This window comes from Trachemys scripta, chromosome 5 (genome assembly GCF_013100865.1).
Source record: "Trachemys scripta elegans isolate TJP31775 chromosome 5, CAS_Tse_1.0, whole genome shotgun sequence".
Classification (NCBI taxonomy): Eukaryota; Metazoa; Chordata; order Testudines; family Emydidae; genus Trachemys; species Trachemys scripta.
The window spans coordinates 65,758,175-65,775,405 of NC_048302.1; the positions used below are offsets into that span (position 1 = coordinate 65,758,175).

Genomic DNA, 17,231 nt, shown 5'->3' on the forward strand with positions numbered 1-17,231 from the left:
TATTTTTAATGTAAAACAAATAAGGAATTGCCCTAGATTGCCATTCACTTTTAAAATATATGAGCAGAGTTAATTCTAAAATTAATTAACTCAAGCAGTGTAGGGTAACAATTCTACAATACATCTGAATAACTATCTACACTAGAATAACTGGGGAACTTGGGACTTGTACAATATTATTGTCCCCCAACATAGTTAAAACACACTTGTAGTGTATGCGGACCTAACTTTTTCCCAAGCAAGGCTACAGCTTTGGCAAATTAAGGCTGCAGCTTGGTTCAGGGACAGAACATGGTTAGGTCTACAATAGAACCTCAGAGTTCAGAACACCAGAGTTACAAACTGACCAGTCAGCCAGACACCTCATTTGGAACTGGAAGTACGTAATCAGGCAGCAACAAAGACGAAAAAAAGCAAATAAATAACAGTACAGTGTTAAACATAAACTACTAAATACAGCTCTGAAACTTTCCCTTTCTTTTTTTAAGTCAATTTTCAGTTGTAAACTTTTGAGTGAACAACCATAAAGTTTTGTTCAATTACGAACATTTCAGAATTCCAAACAACCTCCATTCCTGACGTGTTTGTAATGCTGAGGTTCTACTGTACCATATGCAGCATACAGAACCAATATTTTTTTCAATGGTGGTGGTTATATCAATCTAAATATTTAGATATGCCAGCCCAATGCTCTCCCAAAAGTGAAGAGAACCATGGAACTAGCCTTTTAAGAATTAAATGCAAACATCTTTGACATAGATTTTCCTCTTTTTATTTTTTCCCACACAAACAAAACAATCAAAACCTTTATAAACTAATTAAGATAATCTACAGGCCAGGCAGGGAGAGACAAACAGCTTGATTTCTATTTTGAAATATTTGGAAGATTCTCTGATGCTATAAGTGGCAAGGGCATATAAATCCATAGTGTAACTGTTGTACCCCAGAAGAAATGCTTCCAACTCCTTTGTCCACCCACCCCTTAGCATTTTTCCCCTCCAAAAAACAAAACAAAACACCTGTCTATAAATTTAGCTGACTGTGCACAAGGTTCTCAGTAAAGGGACATGTCTTAGAAATACCTCTCAAAAGACTTGTTTCCAGGCTCTTAAGATTCTTGCTGTACGCTTTTTCTCTCTGCCCAACACTCAACTGTGCTTATGGATTGAAGGCATGTCTACACAAGCACTTTCTGCACAATTAGCTGAGTGTAAATCTATAATACTCCAGCTTGTTGCATGCCAGTTATCTGTCTGGATCCTGCTGATGCACACTAAAAGTTCTTGTGTGCATTGAGCTACTGCTGTCATCCTTCATAGTGGGGTTTGTGCCCTTGTGGAGTTGAGGATGTGTAATGTCATATTGTACACCATGAGAAACCATTGTGATTTTTAGGGACCACCTCTCTCTCAAAACAAACAAAAGAACACCCCACCACACCCTGTCTCTAGAACCACCTCTGGAGATGAGCTCCTAGGCACACAGTCAGACCTAACAAAATAGCCTTTATTATCTGAGAGCTGGTTAAAAGACAAGGAGTAAGGCTTGCATAACAAACAAAAAAGCCTAGACCCTGGGATAGGCATTTTAAATTAGAAGTAAAAATGAGGGGGTTACCCCACAGGGTAGATTCAGAGATCTAAAAATGGCAATGTAGGATGACTAGAAGAGCTCTTTCTCTAGCCAACTCCTCTGCTTCATGAAACTCAGCTCCAGCTGGTGAATGAGGGTAAGGTTACCTGAAAATTCTTTTATCCAACTACTTCCTGGTTCTGAAAATCCATTGCTATATTTACAGTGCACCTTTCTGCAGGTTTTTCAGATTTTAAAATGGACATTGAGGATTTGCATTGCTTTATTTTTCTTGAAAAAGGAAAATTTTCTCAAAGGTGAATGTTCTTATATATTCTGGATGTTCAGTTAACTCTCTAGGTGCACTAACACTATTTATTCTTTATAGCACAAAAGGAAATGTTATTTTCACAAATCATTGAGATGAAATTTTTCCTTCACATGTAAAATAATTCATCCCACTGCTGCTCTAGTGAGCAAATCATTTGAAAACACAAATCTGACAGTGATATTTTTAGTGCCTTCACATTCCCCTATTCAACATCAGTAGCATAATCATCTCTTTTAAATTCAACTTGGAATACACCATCACTTTCAAACTGTGTCCCACTGCACTGAGTTCGCACATCAGATAGATGAGCTTCCTCGTAGCATCTGATTAGTGATTTCAATACAAAATGTGATGCTTTCTAAAGGGCTGGTGCAGTATAGCAGAGAACAGGCACCATGCAACTGAAATACTATGTAATTCAAACATTTGTTGCTGTTTTCTCCAGCATATCCCTGTGAATAAATACCTGGAATTAAGAATAAACTGTGTTTGAATGAAGTTAAACTTTACTGAGCTTACTTACTAAGTTAAACCATGCTTGTCTCCTCTCTGCCAGGAAGCCATCAGAATCTTGACATAGTGCCACTTACATAAGATAACTATGGCGCTCTACTTCCCAGGTGCCAGCAACAACCTGGCAGATTTCCTTAGCAGAGAGCTAATTGCCATACTTGAGTGATCCTTGTGGAAGTCTACCACAGAGCCGGTATTCCTGTGTATGGGAACCCCAGTGATAGACATGTTCACCACCAATGTCAATGCCAGAACTTTAGTTCCAGAGATAGTATGTGTCCAGAGTCCTTTCTGGATACATTCCTTCTGCAGTGTTCTGATGCCCTCTTGTATGCCTTTCCACTGATTCAGTGGGATTTCCAACAGCAAAAGTCAAAGTCACAATCATTCTGATAGTGCTGTATTCTCAGAGGTGGTTTTAGCTGACAGACCTACTACAAATGTCCATCCACACCCCAATCTAGTTCTCTCAGCCCAGACTTGACCCCCAACACCATGAGCAGATATTCCATCTAGATTTCAGAGTTAACAAGTCTCTCCTCTAAAAAAACCTATCACACTTCAGCTCCAGCTGATGAAGAGTAGGAAGGAATTCCAATCTTAATGAGCTTCTATGAAAAAATGCTCTGCAACCCATCCCTATGAGTGCATGTACCTCTGATGGTCACCTTCTGAAAAGGTAACAAGAAATTACTCTAGATTGTCCTCCAGGAGCATTGTGGTCAGAGATGATGTCATCAGCGATAGTCTGGGGACTACACCAAAGTGTCTTGAAGGCAGGGGTGGTGCCTGAATAGGAAGGTCCAGCACTGCCATTATCTGCTGTTGCAGTATGGCACTCTCCATCAATTACTGCTAGTGAATTGTCTATTGCGGCTGAGTTCAGTTTTTAACTAACCATAGTAGTAGCTATTCCAGCTCTATGGCTGCCACTGTCAAATACTTTCACCTTCACCTATAGGATTATTTTTTTAAATGCCACTCTGGTGTCATGTGCAGTAGGCCCAGTGGGTTCACTGCGGTTCAGACATTAAGGCACAGAACGATTGCAACATGCAAGAGGTTTTTAATTTCAACCCCATCCAAAAACCATCCCTGACTCTCCACATAACGCTACAGAAAACAGCCAGTTTACATTTGGGTCTCTTCTACGCCATGCTATTCAGCACCCAGTCCTACAGGCAAGATCATCTCAGCTGGGATCTAGGCAGAGTATGGCCTCACCTCTTCCCCCAACATCCACAATTGTTCCTGTGGCCCAAGCCTTTTTGTTCAGGCTTACTTCTTTAATAAAGGTGTGAAAGCTAACATCTTGTACAATTCCTTTGGTGTGTGGCAAATAATAAATCTCCTTGAAAGTGAGGAAAAGTAATCATTTCATCCCATTGGCCAGGCAGGGTACCTGTGCTGGCACTAGCACAAAGAAACATTGTAGTGGATACTGCATAAGTTAGAAAATAAAGGAAAAAATAAACTATTTTAAACAGTGTAATATTATATGCTGTTATGATCATGAGTGTGCAGTGACCTAGTCTGTGCTTTGGGTAAGGCAATGCAGATGTTCTCTGATTTACGAAAGTATATTACACCACACTAATGGTACTAAATATAGTGATATTGATATCTGTTAAATGGGTATAATCTCATTTACTTACATCACTGGAACACCTGAAGTTTAATGAGTGTAAAGTGCTTTGAGATCATTTAAATGTAATTTCCTATATAACTACAAAACAATATTACTGTCATCACATAATAATATTACCGTATTACATGATCTTGGGATGTTGCCTTAAGAATAGGTTCTCAGGAGGGCAGGGAAGGGAAGCTGATTGTTTTTGCTATCCTAATGATGTAAGAGCTTTACACTTCAGGTGTGACATGAGAAGCTGAAATGCATCCACTGACATAAGTAAACTTTATACATACAAATGAATTAAGATAAACCTTTTCTTAAATTCTTAAATGCTTTTAAGAACACAGCTGGAAGCTTTGCATCATCACACTGTACAGAGTGCTATAGGCTGGTAAAGCAGATACAGTACAACTCAGAGAGACTTGGTGCTGGATAGTTCTAACCTGCAATCAGGATGGGTGTGTGATCTTCTACATAATTGCAGTTCTAATGTATTAAGCCACAAACTACTATGTGTGTTTAAATAATGTTAAGGGTCAGACGCTCACAAAATATGGAAATTCAGCATCACAGGGATGAAACTCTGTATTTAGCTCACCCTGTTGAACTAGTTACTACAGCACATGCAATATGGTTATGTAAAATGAGCTATTTGGAGACTCTTGCAATGCTTAGCACGATAGGAGTTAAGACTAGGGTTTAAGCTTTAACTCTGACCCTTGTTTTTAACTTCCTAAAAGTCCTAATCCATGAGTAGTTATGGTGGTATCTGATTGTGCCTTTTACCTCTGACAATCTTTCCTTATAAAATAAAATATTCAGCAATGGTATCTATGCCTGACATAGGGAAAATGGACACAAAGGAAGGATAGTTTTGTGCTTAATGCACAAGACTGAGAATTGGAAAACCTGGATCCTATTCATGGCTTTGCCACAGACTGCCTGCAAGTCACTTGGGCTACCATTTTAAAACCTGGATCCTAGATACTTGATTTTAGGCAACCAAATCCTTATTTAGATACTTAAATAAGTGACCTGATTCTTGGCCTGATCCAACACTCATGGAGGAGTCTTTCCATTGACTTCCATCTGCTTTGTATCAGGCCCTTTCAGAGATAATGAACTCTTGCAGATCCCATTGAAGTAAATAGGAGCTGTGGATGGGCAGCACCTCTGAACATCAGGCCACTTTTATTTAGATGACTAAAGATGGATTTACAGCCCTTATTTTACACACTTAAATTTTGACTTTAATGTCTTGTGTGCCTCATCCTATACTGAGGAATCTAAAACTTGCCTCACATGGGTGTTGTGTGGATAGATGTTTGTAAGGAGTTTTGAGATGCTTTGATAGAAGGAGCTGTAAGTTCAAAGTTTTATTAACTCACTTCTTGAAATAGATAAAAGGAAATGGGGTCTGACTGTATTTTAGGTTTTTGATAGCAGCACTGTATTGCAGGGAAAGAAACATGAATGGAAGTTAATGAGAACTGATATGAAACATAGAGTTCTCACTGGCTGACTACAGGTTAACTCAAGTGAGGACACAGCCATACAAATTTTTAAAGGAGATTAATTACTTAGGGCCTGGTTTGAGGAGTAACTAGGAATGATGAGGATGAAATTAAGAAAAGAATAACACAGGCGGAATATTAAAAAAATGTTCTGAGAATGTGTTTGGTAAGACTGGGGGGAGAAGGTCCGTCTCTTAGGGCCTTAGTAAATAAGTCTAGGAAAAAATAGATATTATAACAGAGAGGACACTCCTGCATTGACAAAGAGATGAATTACATTAATTTAAGAGGTCCTGTAATTTCCATATTGTGACCCCTTCCTCATATTGGTGAGCAGTTACTCATGAAGAGTCCCACTGAACATGAATAAATGCTCCTCCATGTGAGTAAGAAAATCACACTCTGTTCCTTGCATGATATGAGCCATCAAATATTTATTTTTAAAGATCATTAGCTATTTGGATGTTAATATTATTTGCCAGACCCCGGGCCGGCTTCAGCGTTTTTGCCGCCCCAAGCAGCAAAAAAAAAAAAAAGCCACGATTGGCGGCAATTCGACGGCAGGGCCTTCCCTCTGAGAGGGACTGAGGGACCCGCCGCCAAATTACCGCCGAAGACCGGACGTGCCGCCCCTTGCTGTTGACTGCCCCAAGCATCTGCTTGCTGCACTGGTGCCTGGAGCCAGCCCTGGCCAGACCTGTCTATTGCTAGAACAACTTAATCAAATACATTTAAATTTTGCAATGTTTTTTAAAAGTTTGGTACTTCATGTCCAAAATCTGTTTGGAGTCCAATAGAGCACATACACACCACTGTCCTTCCCCCATTCCTCAGCATTCTGCAGTCACTTATATTCTTGCCACTGGATTGACTTAAATGGGGTTGCATGAGTATTAAGGAGGGCACAATGTAGTCCAATATCTTTTTTAAGTGTTGTATACATCCTTTGCTGGGCTATTCTGATATTACCCATGATCTGAATATTGAAAGCAGTTAATGAAATCAGGTTACTGGATTATGCATGCACAGCATAGTAGGTGGTTTTACAACCATCAATAACACAGCTGCTCTGGTGACCAAAATAGCTTAGTCTACACTCTGCAGGACATTGTGGTCTGCAAAAAGGAGACAATTCTGGGATGTTGTTCAAGTGTGCACAAAATGCATGGAAAATCAGAAATAGTCTATGGCTCCGGTCTTGCACTTACTGTTACTTGTGCAAACAGTCCTCAATGTTGTATTGTGAGTCAATGTGACTATTCCCCTGAGTAAAGTGTTTGCATGATCAGAGCCAATACCACTTTGATCTAATGGGGTGGTAGGATGGAATAAAACTTTTTTTAAAAAACCTAAATAAATGTACCTCCAAGGCTGAGTCACTGTATGGAAAAGTTTGATTTCAAACAAATTTTTATAACTAAATTGTAAATCTTAACTGTGGAACAGTATAATGGTGCCAGGATGCTTCCAGGGCTGGCCGTAGACCAAATGGCAGCCCAGGTGAGGAGTGTCTTTGGCACCTCCTCCCATTTGGTTAAACTTTTGAATACATATTTTTATTGCATTTGTAGTCCATTTCATGACTTTGATGCACGATTTGCACGCGTGATTCATCCCTGTCATAGAAGATGATAAATTTGCACACTATGATCTGTAAATCTGTATTTATTCATGCCATATATAAGCAAATAAAAAAATTCATTTCCTCTAAGCTTACAGAAACTTTTTAATTTTAAGAGTAACTGAATGTACTAACATCAATAAATTGAACTGTGCACCACATTGGGTGGACTAGTATTAAATAGTGTTACAGTAGGTGACAGCCTTAAAATGTTAACCCTAGTCCTTTAGTTCAGAAGGTTGCTTTTCGCACCTTTGCCCTCACAAAGCATAGAGTCAGAGAGATCCAAAGACTGGCCAATGGCTCTTTAAAGCAATAAAATAGAAAGCGATGTCAGTGTCTCGTCAACCATCATCATTCAAAGAGCCTGAACTTCAAAAAGCTGTGCTCACCACTCATGACTGTGACCGGCAGCATGAGCAGAATCCTCAAAGCTATCCACACTAGGAAAAGTGTCCTTCAGCTCTGCATCATGAATGAATTGGAGAACTTGGAGTGGAGAGTGCTTCCCATTTGGCAAAATGTGATGGATGTTGTCCAATTCGATATCTTTATCGTTGACGTCTGAACTATTCCCCAGGTGTCAGCGTCCAGTGAAGACCTGTAAAATTGTTTAAGAGTGTTTTCCTGTCTGCTGGCATACAAGAAAGCCCCCAGGTTTTTTCATGGTGCTTGATTTGTCTGAACCTTTCTTCAATGGGCACTCAAGCAGTGTCAACAAGCGAGCAAAAAAACTGCCTCTTGAATTTTTCTTCAGAGCTTCCCATCACTTCATCTCTGCCCTCTGTAATCAAACTGTCTCTTCTGTGGATGAATACAAGTTTCCTTGAAGACAGGCTCAACTCCTAAGTTTTCTACCATTTCTTTGGCAGCAGTGGTGGCCTCTTCAAATCCATTGTCACTACAGGCCACAATGAAACGAGGGCAGCTTGTCATCAAAATGAGCGGTTGCGATGTCCATCGACTGAGTTTGTAATATCTGGCTTACAACGATTACTTGGAACAGGATATTGTGCCAAACCACAACTGAGACCAGAAATTTGTAGTCAGTTATATGGTTTGCCAGGCTTTGTGCCTCAGGTCCGATTCTGGCTTCGGCTTTATTCGACTGTGCCAGTTCCATCAGGGCGTTGTAAACCTCAGTCACTTGGTACCTCGCTGGCCTTACACTGTCAATGCTGCTCTCCCAGTGAGTCACTTTGTGGCTTCACGGTCAGATTTGTAACATTGTCCATGAGGATCTTTTACTTGATATCTGATGCTGAAAACTTGCAGTACTCCATCATCAGTCTAGGAGGTATGAGGAAAATGTTGTTCTCAGAAAGTCTGGAAGGTTCCACAAGATTCTATAAAGGTCCAGAACATTCTAGGAGGTTAGTGAACAATGAATCCACATAGGGAATACCTGAAACATGTTACTTCAAACATTCTATTTTCCCTTTTGTCGCTAACAACAAGAACAGCACCCCAAGCTGGGCGCCCCTCAAGCCGGGCACCTGGGTCACCTGCCCCTAAATCTGGCCCTAGATGCCCCCATAATAAGAACACCAGTCTTGTTAGAGGTCTTGCTGTCCCCCGTTTTTAGCCTAAATGCAATTCTAGGTGACCGTCTCCCATCTTGCTGATTATCTGTAATATAGAATTGTATTGTACAGAAGCAATATCAGCCCTAGGGTGACTGCCCCCGTGGTGTCCCTGCATAAATTCACTCCATCCCCTTTCCGACCCCGTCTCTGCACCAGAAGAAGCGGAGTGATCCCGTGAACGCCACCCCCGCAGGGTATGCGGCGTCTCCATCCCTTGCCTCCTTCCCTGCGTGCAGTGGTATCTCCTGCATCTCCCCGTCGCGCTGCGGAGAGTAGTGCAGCCTGCGGAGCTCCTGGCTTTGCCCGCTTCCTGGCTGGCTCAGGTTTAGCGGGCTGGGAAGGTGCGAGCAGCGCAGCCGGGGAAGAGGCGGAGACCGAGGGGAACAAAGCGCAGAGGCAGCTGCAGGCGAGCAGGCACAGGAGACGGCTGAGGGATGGCAGCGGGAAGGGGCTGGGGGCTGCTGGCGCTGTGCGGGGCGCTCAGTGCCTGCTGCTGGCTGCTGTGCGTCGGGGCGGCTGAGCAGGAGGCTGCCGCCGGGGCGAGCCGGCGGCGGAGGCTGAGCCAGGAGGACGGCATCTCCTTCGAGTACCACCGCTACCCGGAGCTGCGGGAGGCGCTGGTGGCCGTGTGGCTGCAGTGCCCCTCCATCAGCAGGATCTACACCGTGGGGCGAAGCTTCGAGGGCAGGGAGCTGCTGGTCATCGAGATTTCGGATAACCCCGGGAGACACGAGCCTGGTAACTGCCACCCACCCTGCGCAGCCCTCTCCGCCCTGAGATCCCCTCTGCCTGAGCCAGCATTAGCCCTGCGTGGCTGGGAGGAGGGACAGGCACTGCCAGAGCCGCGGGGATCACGTCAATATCGCTTACAGGGCAGCGGGAATAACGGCAGGTTTAGCACTGCCATGGGGGGATAGGCATCGTCCCTAGCCCTGATAAGGTGATAGGAAGAATATACTAATTCGCAGTTCTTGGGCAATAGGAATGCAATAATATTAATACATGTAGGGCAATAGCAATCATGTAATATTAGGACTGTGGAAATAGTAATTAGTATAGCAAGGCTACATGAATCATTGAACAATTATTTCTTATAGGGGATAGGAATCATAGATTAGGCATAATAGTTACTTGTGGTGCTATAGACAAAATAGAATGACACAGTGCTTTAAATTTTCAAAGCCTAGTAATAACATTATTATTAAAATCTTCGCTTTGCTAGCAGGGATCAATATAATTTCTATCAGTCTTTTAGTTGTTAATGTTTTAAATTTTATCATTAAAATGAATGCTGTATGATTAACATCCAATAAAAGTCATATTAGAAATCCCAGAAAGTAATGACCCTGATAGGGGCTGAAAGATCTCCCTTTAATTCTGATTTATGAGGGACTACCATGTTCAGGCATATTGGAAGGAAATTACCTTATTTTTTTTCTGACCTAAACAAAATTACAATTTAAAATCTAACATGTCTGTGCAGAAATCTGGGTTACCTTTGAGTGTGTAAAATGCTGTGTTGTCAGTGGGAATGGTAGAAGCACATATTGTTACAGCTAATGATTAGCAGTTGCACCAATTATATTCTGGGGAGAGAAATTAACACTTTGTTATTATTTGTACTTACCTTTTGAGGTAGTTAAAGCAGGTGATTTCAACTGACGTTTATAGTATATTGGTTTTATACATATACACAATGCATTTCTAATCAGTGCAAGTTTACTCATTTGTATAACATTTATTTCCAAATATTGTGTTTTTAAAGGCCTAACCCTGAAAGGTGCTAAAGAGCTGAGGACTGATATATAGCCCTTTGCAGTCAATAGGAGTCTTTCCATTGACTTAATTAGGATTGGGGGCAGGCCCACCCACATTAGCACTGATTTCAATGGGAGTTATGAGTGCTGAGCACCCATCAGGTTCAGGCCCCACATGATTTGAGCTTTATCTTTAATTGTCTTTTTGACCTCAGGTAATTATACCCCTGCCTAGCATTCTTTAGGAGTTACATTGCTTTTGACAGCGCCATGACTATTGATAACCATGTTAAAAATGAGAGGTGGTAGGATATTTGACATAATAAAAAGGCAAAATAAGGGGGAAATACAGGATAACGCTACTATAGTTTTGGAATAAAATATAAATACCAAAATTGGAAGTGAGTTAAGGTATTTTATCATTGGTTTGGGGGCCATCTTGACAGCAAGCATGATATTTAAAATAAGAGGTAAGTATCATTGATGATTATTATTTAATGTACACATTTGAATGATGTGCAGATGTTAGTATGGCTTTCTGAGAGTTATTGCTTTTTATTATTATGTATTTATCCAGCATTCATTCAATCTACTTAAAATAGGAAGAAAAAGACAATTTTACATATTGTGGGGTGGGAGAATATAATTTGCATGGAAGCTCTGATCCTGCCCCTTTTGAACTCACTGGAGGCTTTGCTACTGACGTCAGTGGAAGCAGGATCAGGCTCTCTATCAGTTCCTTACTTCGTCCTTTAACAAAAATGTTTTAATCACAGATAGGGAGCTTTCTTTGGGATTGTTCCTGTAAATGACTGCAATGAACACTGAGGATGTTCACCACCTCATAGGACGATCCCCTTACTGTAATTAAAATGTTCACACTGAACATATTTGAGAACCTCTGATTCATATATGTGTAATATGACATATCCTAGCAAGTTGTAGCAGCCAATGCTGAAAATGTGTATTTTTTTCCCTAAAGATTAACCAGGATTTAAACTGTGAGAGTTTATTGTTGGATAAAAGCCTTAAGGTCTGATTCTGCAAGGTGCTAAGGCACCTCTTGAGAGGTGCAAAGCTCCCTTTATGTTCAGTTGCATTCAAGAATCACTCGACACCTTGCTGGATTTTCTTAGGACGTCTAGAGAGTAATATCTTGTGCCTGGATATACAGTAACTAAGGGCTCGAACCAAAGCCCATTGAAATAATTGGATAAACTACTAATGACTTCAATGGACTTTGGATCAGACCCTGACTGCCTAAATACTATTAATGGGCATTTTAGAAATGTGTTCAGTAATAATAAAAATACTAGAAACTGTCTTCAGATTAGTAAACAATGTCACTTTTTATTTTCCTATGTATGCCTTTGTGATATATATAGCAAAAGAAGTGGAGCCCTGTATCAACCCTGCCAGAAAATGTGAGTATGATTCTGCAACCCTTACCTATGTGAGTAATCCTTGCTTACATCAGGAGTCCCCACTGAATTCTTTAGAGGGTGAAGACTAGTCACATGAGTAAGGATTATTCATGTAATTAAGGCTTGCAGGATCAGGCCCTATTTGATTTATTTTAAGCTATCATTAAATTACGATTTACAGAATTTTGTGACACACTTTGGAGTTGTGATCCAGCCTGTTCTTACAATAAAAATACTCTGAGTCATTGTTTTTCTTTTTAAACATAGTGGCCAATAGGGCAGTGATCTGCAGAGAGTTGATAACTGTAGAGACCTGATAAGAATGCTAGGCTTCCCTTTGAATTATCCAGTCAGCTGCTGCAGCAATACAAACATTTTCTGTCTGGGTGCATACTTCAGGAAGTTTACATTTCTTAAAGAAACTCTGATTATACCCTTGAGTTGCAAAAGTAGCATCTTTTTATAAGTAAAAGCTGTACAGAATCTACTTGTGTTGTTGGTTTTAATGACCGTGAAGGAATAAAGAAGCACAAAACAGGACACCCTTTGATTTATTGTGTGAAGCTGAACCAAAAGGTTGGTTGCCAACTTTCTAATGGCACAAAACACCCTTGCCCCACCCCTTCTTTGAGGCCCCACCCTGCTCACTCCATCCCCCCCTCCCTCCGTTGCCTCGCTCTCCTCCACTCTCACTCACTCGCTCATTTGCACTGGGCTGGGGAGGGTCCCTTTTTGACTGGGTGTTCTGTTGAAAACTGGACACCTGGCAAACCATAATCTTTGTCAAAATGTTTATATATATAAACACACATCAGCAGGCAGATGTCATGTAAACACAGGCATCAATATATGCACACGGGCACAATGTGCATAAGCATGTGCATCAACCTGTGGTTTTAAGGAATTATTCATGAAAGGAAACAATTTAATTTAGGTGCAATATAAAAAAAATGTGAAAAATGGAAAGGACATTTATGTAAGCCTGTATTAAATTACTCAAGCAACTGGAATGATTCCTTAAGACCTCATATTTGCTGGGCTAAAAATAAATTAAGAGGTTTTTTTAAAACCCATAATATGCACATTAGAAACAAGAATGGCTCTTTAGGAACAAATCTGGTTTCTTGCATAAGTGTAGGAAGTATCTTGGCAATCCTTTAAAAAAACACAGATTATGCACTAGAAAACAAGAATGACTTTTTCTGAACTGTTCCCATAGATCTGCTAAATGTTAAAGGTAGGAGAATGCCAGGTTTTACTTTGCCAAAAGTTTCTGATTGTGAATTAAACACTAGCAGAATGTGTTGCATTTTGTGCAATCCTGAATACTATACAACGTAAACGATTTAGGGTGAAATGTTTTTCTGTGATTCTCTTGTGATCCATGACCATGAGACTGGATTCTGACTAAAAGGGAAATAAATGTTCTTTTGATGGTGGCAGTTCCTTTTTGAGTACTACAGAACTCAAACAGAAGAGTAGAGCCCATTGCCACTGTCAGAAAAGGCATGGCTGAATAAGGAGAAGTAAAACCAGGAGATGAAAATTCCTGGAACTCTAGCAAAGAGTTTCAGATAGAGAGCGGAGTCAACATTGGTAGTATCAAATACAGCAGTATGCTAAAGGAGATGGAGAAGGAACCAGAGTCAGCTGAAAGCAAACCATTGATGTAGAAGGGCAGTTTTATTGCTGTTAAGGTGGTGGAAGCTGAACCCAGTTTAGAAATGATCAAGGACATTGTTTTGGGAGAATTGGTTAGGTGAGAAAAGACAACTTTCTCCAACTTCTTGCTAAAAATGGTAAAAGTGAAGATGGGACAGTAGGTAGTGAGGTGTGGGAAATTCTGGGGCAATGGTTGGTGAATAGTATGCCTGAAACTATCAGGGAAGCTGACAATAAATAATTGAATATTACTGTGATGGGCGATAACGGGTGAAAATCTGGCCCCATTGAAGTCAATGACAAAACTCCCATTGACTTCAAAAGGGCTAGGGTTTCATGCAATGTTTCTTCCCTCTTTTGTAAAATGCTTTGAGATCTTCAGATGAAAGGTGTGTGTGTGAAGGGTACCTCGTTATTTTATTATATAGAGGGCCTTGGTTGAGAGGCTAAAGGAGGCAAGGTGAAAGGAAAAAGTATGGCATTGCTTTTTCTTTAATGATTGTTTGTACTCTCTCCATCTTGTGTATGAAAAAAGCATTCTGTTTATTAATTAAACTAACAAACAAAAAAACCTAACAGTATTTTGCTGTAATTCAGTTGCAGGATAAATCTGCGTATTGTTCTAAGGATTTTACAGGGTTTCCCTTCAGTTTAAAAAGAAAACTGATGGGCTTAGCTCAGGGCCGGTGCAACCCATTAGGCGACCTAGGTGGTTGCCTAGGGCGCTAACATTTGGGGGGCGGCGACCACGGTGGCCGGATCTTCGGCTGCCCCATTCGTCGGCGGTATTTCAGGGGCGGGACCTTCCACCGCCTCTGTTGGGGGTGGCATTTTGGGGGCGGGACCTTCCGCCACTGAGGGCAGGAAAAAAGCTGGCAGCGCACCTAGCTTAGCCTCTGGAAATATGATCTCCAAGGGGACAAACACAATAGATGCAGATGGAATCTTTGTGACTGGGGATAGTCAAATCCTATGCAGAAGATTTTATCTGGTAATAGCAATGATATAGAGAGGCTGGTGTTGCACCATTGAAGTCAATGGGAATTTTACCATTGATTTCAATGAGAGCATGATCAGATCCATATCATCCAAGAGAATAGGTTTCTGGGCCCTGTAACCATAACTTGTACAGTTAACTAATAATATATTACTACAGCATTTTGTGACTAAAATTTAAGTTAATAAGTTGTTTCCATTGTTTCTCAACCATTAATCTCCTGATCCTAGTCCTCACTGAGGCAAAGCTTTTAGTGATTTCACCATGAATTTTGCCCGAGGAAGGAACAAGAAAGTGCAGGAACAGGAACTAGCTCTGTATCTTATTGCTCTGTTTAGTGCACCTGAGAAAATGGGTAGGCTGGGGCAAAGGTGTCTCTGTGTCTAAATAAGTGGCCTGATTTTTTCAGAAGTGCTTAGCAACCAGCAGATCGCGTATAGGTGCTTAAATGTGGATTAGGAGTCTAACTTTTGGCATCCATTTTTTGGCAGCCTTGACCCTAAATAACAAAACCTAAATGTGGGCACTATAATTATTTGCACCTGCAAAATTTTAGGTACAAAAAAAGAGAAGCCTCTTTCAAGCTGGACTAAAAATCAGGCCTACAATATATTTTAACAAACAGAGCAAATAAAGCTACTGCCAGCCAGCAAAAAAGCACATACCCGATGTTTAAGATGTCATCAGAGAGTCTATTTCACAATTGTGACATCAGCAGAAAATACAACCTTTTCTCCCAAAGATTGTAAAGTTGATAGTGAGTGATAGATTACTTGGCAAAATTGCCTGTGACATTAGAATTTTACTGCTTAACGACCCATTTCATAATGATTTTAAATCAGTTTGTAAGTTTAAAAGACTACACAAATTTTAGAAAAATGGTGATAAGTTTTATCAGACAAAAAACAAGCAAATATGGGGGAGGACAGAATGATCTTTAGCACACTGTATGAGTAATATTCTGTGCTGTATCTCCTAAGAGATGTAGCACAGGAGGAACGGAGGTGGGGTATGTGTGTGGAAGGTGGCTTTTTGCTATCTTTGTGCCATATGTGCTGCTGTGGGGGCTAAAATGCATCAAGCATAAATTAAAGCAGCCTATTTTAATTTATGGGAGCCTTTCCCCTGGCTGCCTCTGGGCTGGGCTGCAGCCAGGAATCCCCTGGTCCACCATCTCCTACTTCTAGGCCCACACCTACTTTGGGGCTTTTTGAGAGGGCACTTAAATTGGCTTTATGCTGCTCCTGAACTGAGGAAATTCTCCCTTGGCCCATTTAACCCATTTAAAGCTGCTATCCACTGCCGGAGTAGTGTATATGTACCAAGGCAGGGGCTAGACCTGGGCAAAATTTATGTCAGGTTCAGCAACACCAAAGTGTTTTGCAAATTCATGAAGATTCCACGAATTGTTCATTTAAATCTCCCAGCTCCCCCATTTAAAAAAAAATCAAAATATGCCCTTTCAACATTTTCAAAATGAAAATTTTCAGTTTTTTGGTTTGAAGTGACATTTTGTTTCAAAATTTCCTTTAATGTTTTTTTTAAATAGAAAAATATTTAAAAATGGTCCACATTGAACAAAATAGTTCATTTAATTGAACTCAAAATGATTTTTTAAATGTTTTTGATACACTAACATTTTGGACAATTTTTGTTTTCAGTCCAATCTGGAATTATTTTTTTTTTCTGACTTTTTTAAATTACCATGATTCACTCAGCTCTAGAAGGGACTAGGATCCCACCTGTGAATTGAATTAAAATACTTCTTAAAATCTTGACTGAATTGATCAGAAGTGTATAAAACATCTTACAGGAAAACTCTGAATTAGGCAATAATGAATACATCATCTTAGGCTAATGTTGACAATAGAAACCACTTAAGCCTCATTTTCTTGGTTACCATGAAGTCATCAGAACATCAGATATTATTTATAGCTTTATTGTTTACAGTTAATTGCACTTCATTGTATAGTATTTTGTTCCTTTCTGTTTCTGTCTCTGTCAGTCGCTCTCCATGTAGAAATAGAAATCCCATGTGTTATTTGATAAGATCTATTATTATCTCCTGTTTTGGTGAAGCATTAATGCAAATTGAATATGGCAAGTGACTTGTTTTTAACACTGGACATTAGAGAAAGCTCATTTTATTATATCTTTAATGTTTAAATAGACAACACTTTTTGTTAAGTGATAGTGTTCAGCATTATCTTGCTGCAGAGAGGTCATGGAGAACACGGGGCCAGTCTCCTATATGCAAGAGGACCGATGGTGGAAACTGAGGTTATATTTGTCAAAGTGCACTGTAAAGCCGGGGAGATTACAAATACAATAAAGACAGGAACACAAAGAAAATACTTGGACGTATCTTGAGTATAAGAGGTGCTACAGAGTCACCAAATTACTCCATATTTTCTCTGTAATTTGTTGTTCAGTTTGTCCTTCTATAGCACCTCATCAATTGGAATCCTCTTAAAACATGTGCCAGCCTTCAGCCAACATCCCCCACAGTGACTCTTTCCACCTTCCTGTTTCTTAGTGCTGATCTTCCCTTTTCTGAACTGGGACACTATTTCTCCCCCGCCCCCCATTCTTCCCTACTTTCACTGAAAATAATTCCA

General features: G+C 40.4%; 1 protein-coding gene across 1 annotated transcript in view; it reads left to right on the top strand.

Moving 5' to 3' along the window:
* The first annotated feature begins 9,018 nt into the window (after positions 1 to 9,018).
* The window catches only part of CPE (carboxypeptidase E), an 88,817-nt gene continuing 80,604 nt past the window's right edge, over positions 9,019 to 17,231 (top strand). The window contains exon 1 of the mRNA XM_034772068.1: positions 9,019 to 9,511. Within this exon, the coding sequence (XP_034627959.1) occupies positions 9,208 to 9,511 (304 nt within the window). The 5' untranslated portion in view covers positions 9,019 to 9,207. The remainder of the gene's footprint in view (positions 9,512 to 17,231) is intronic.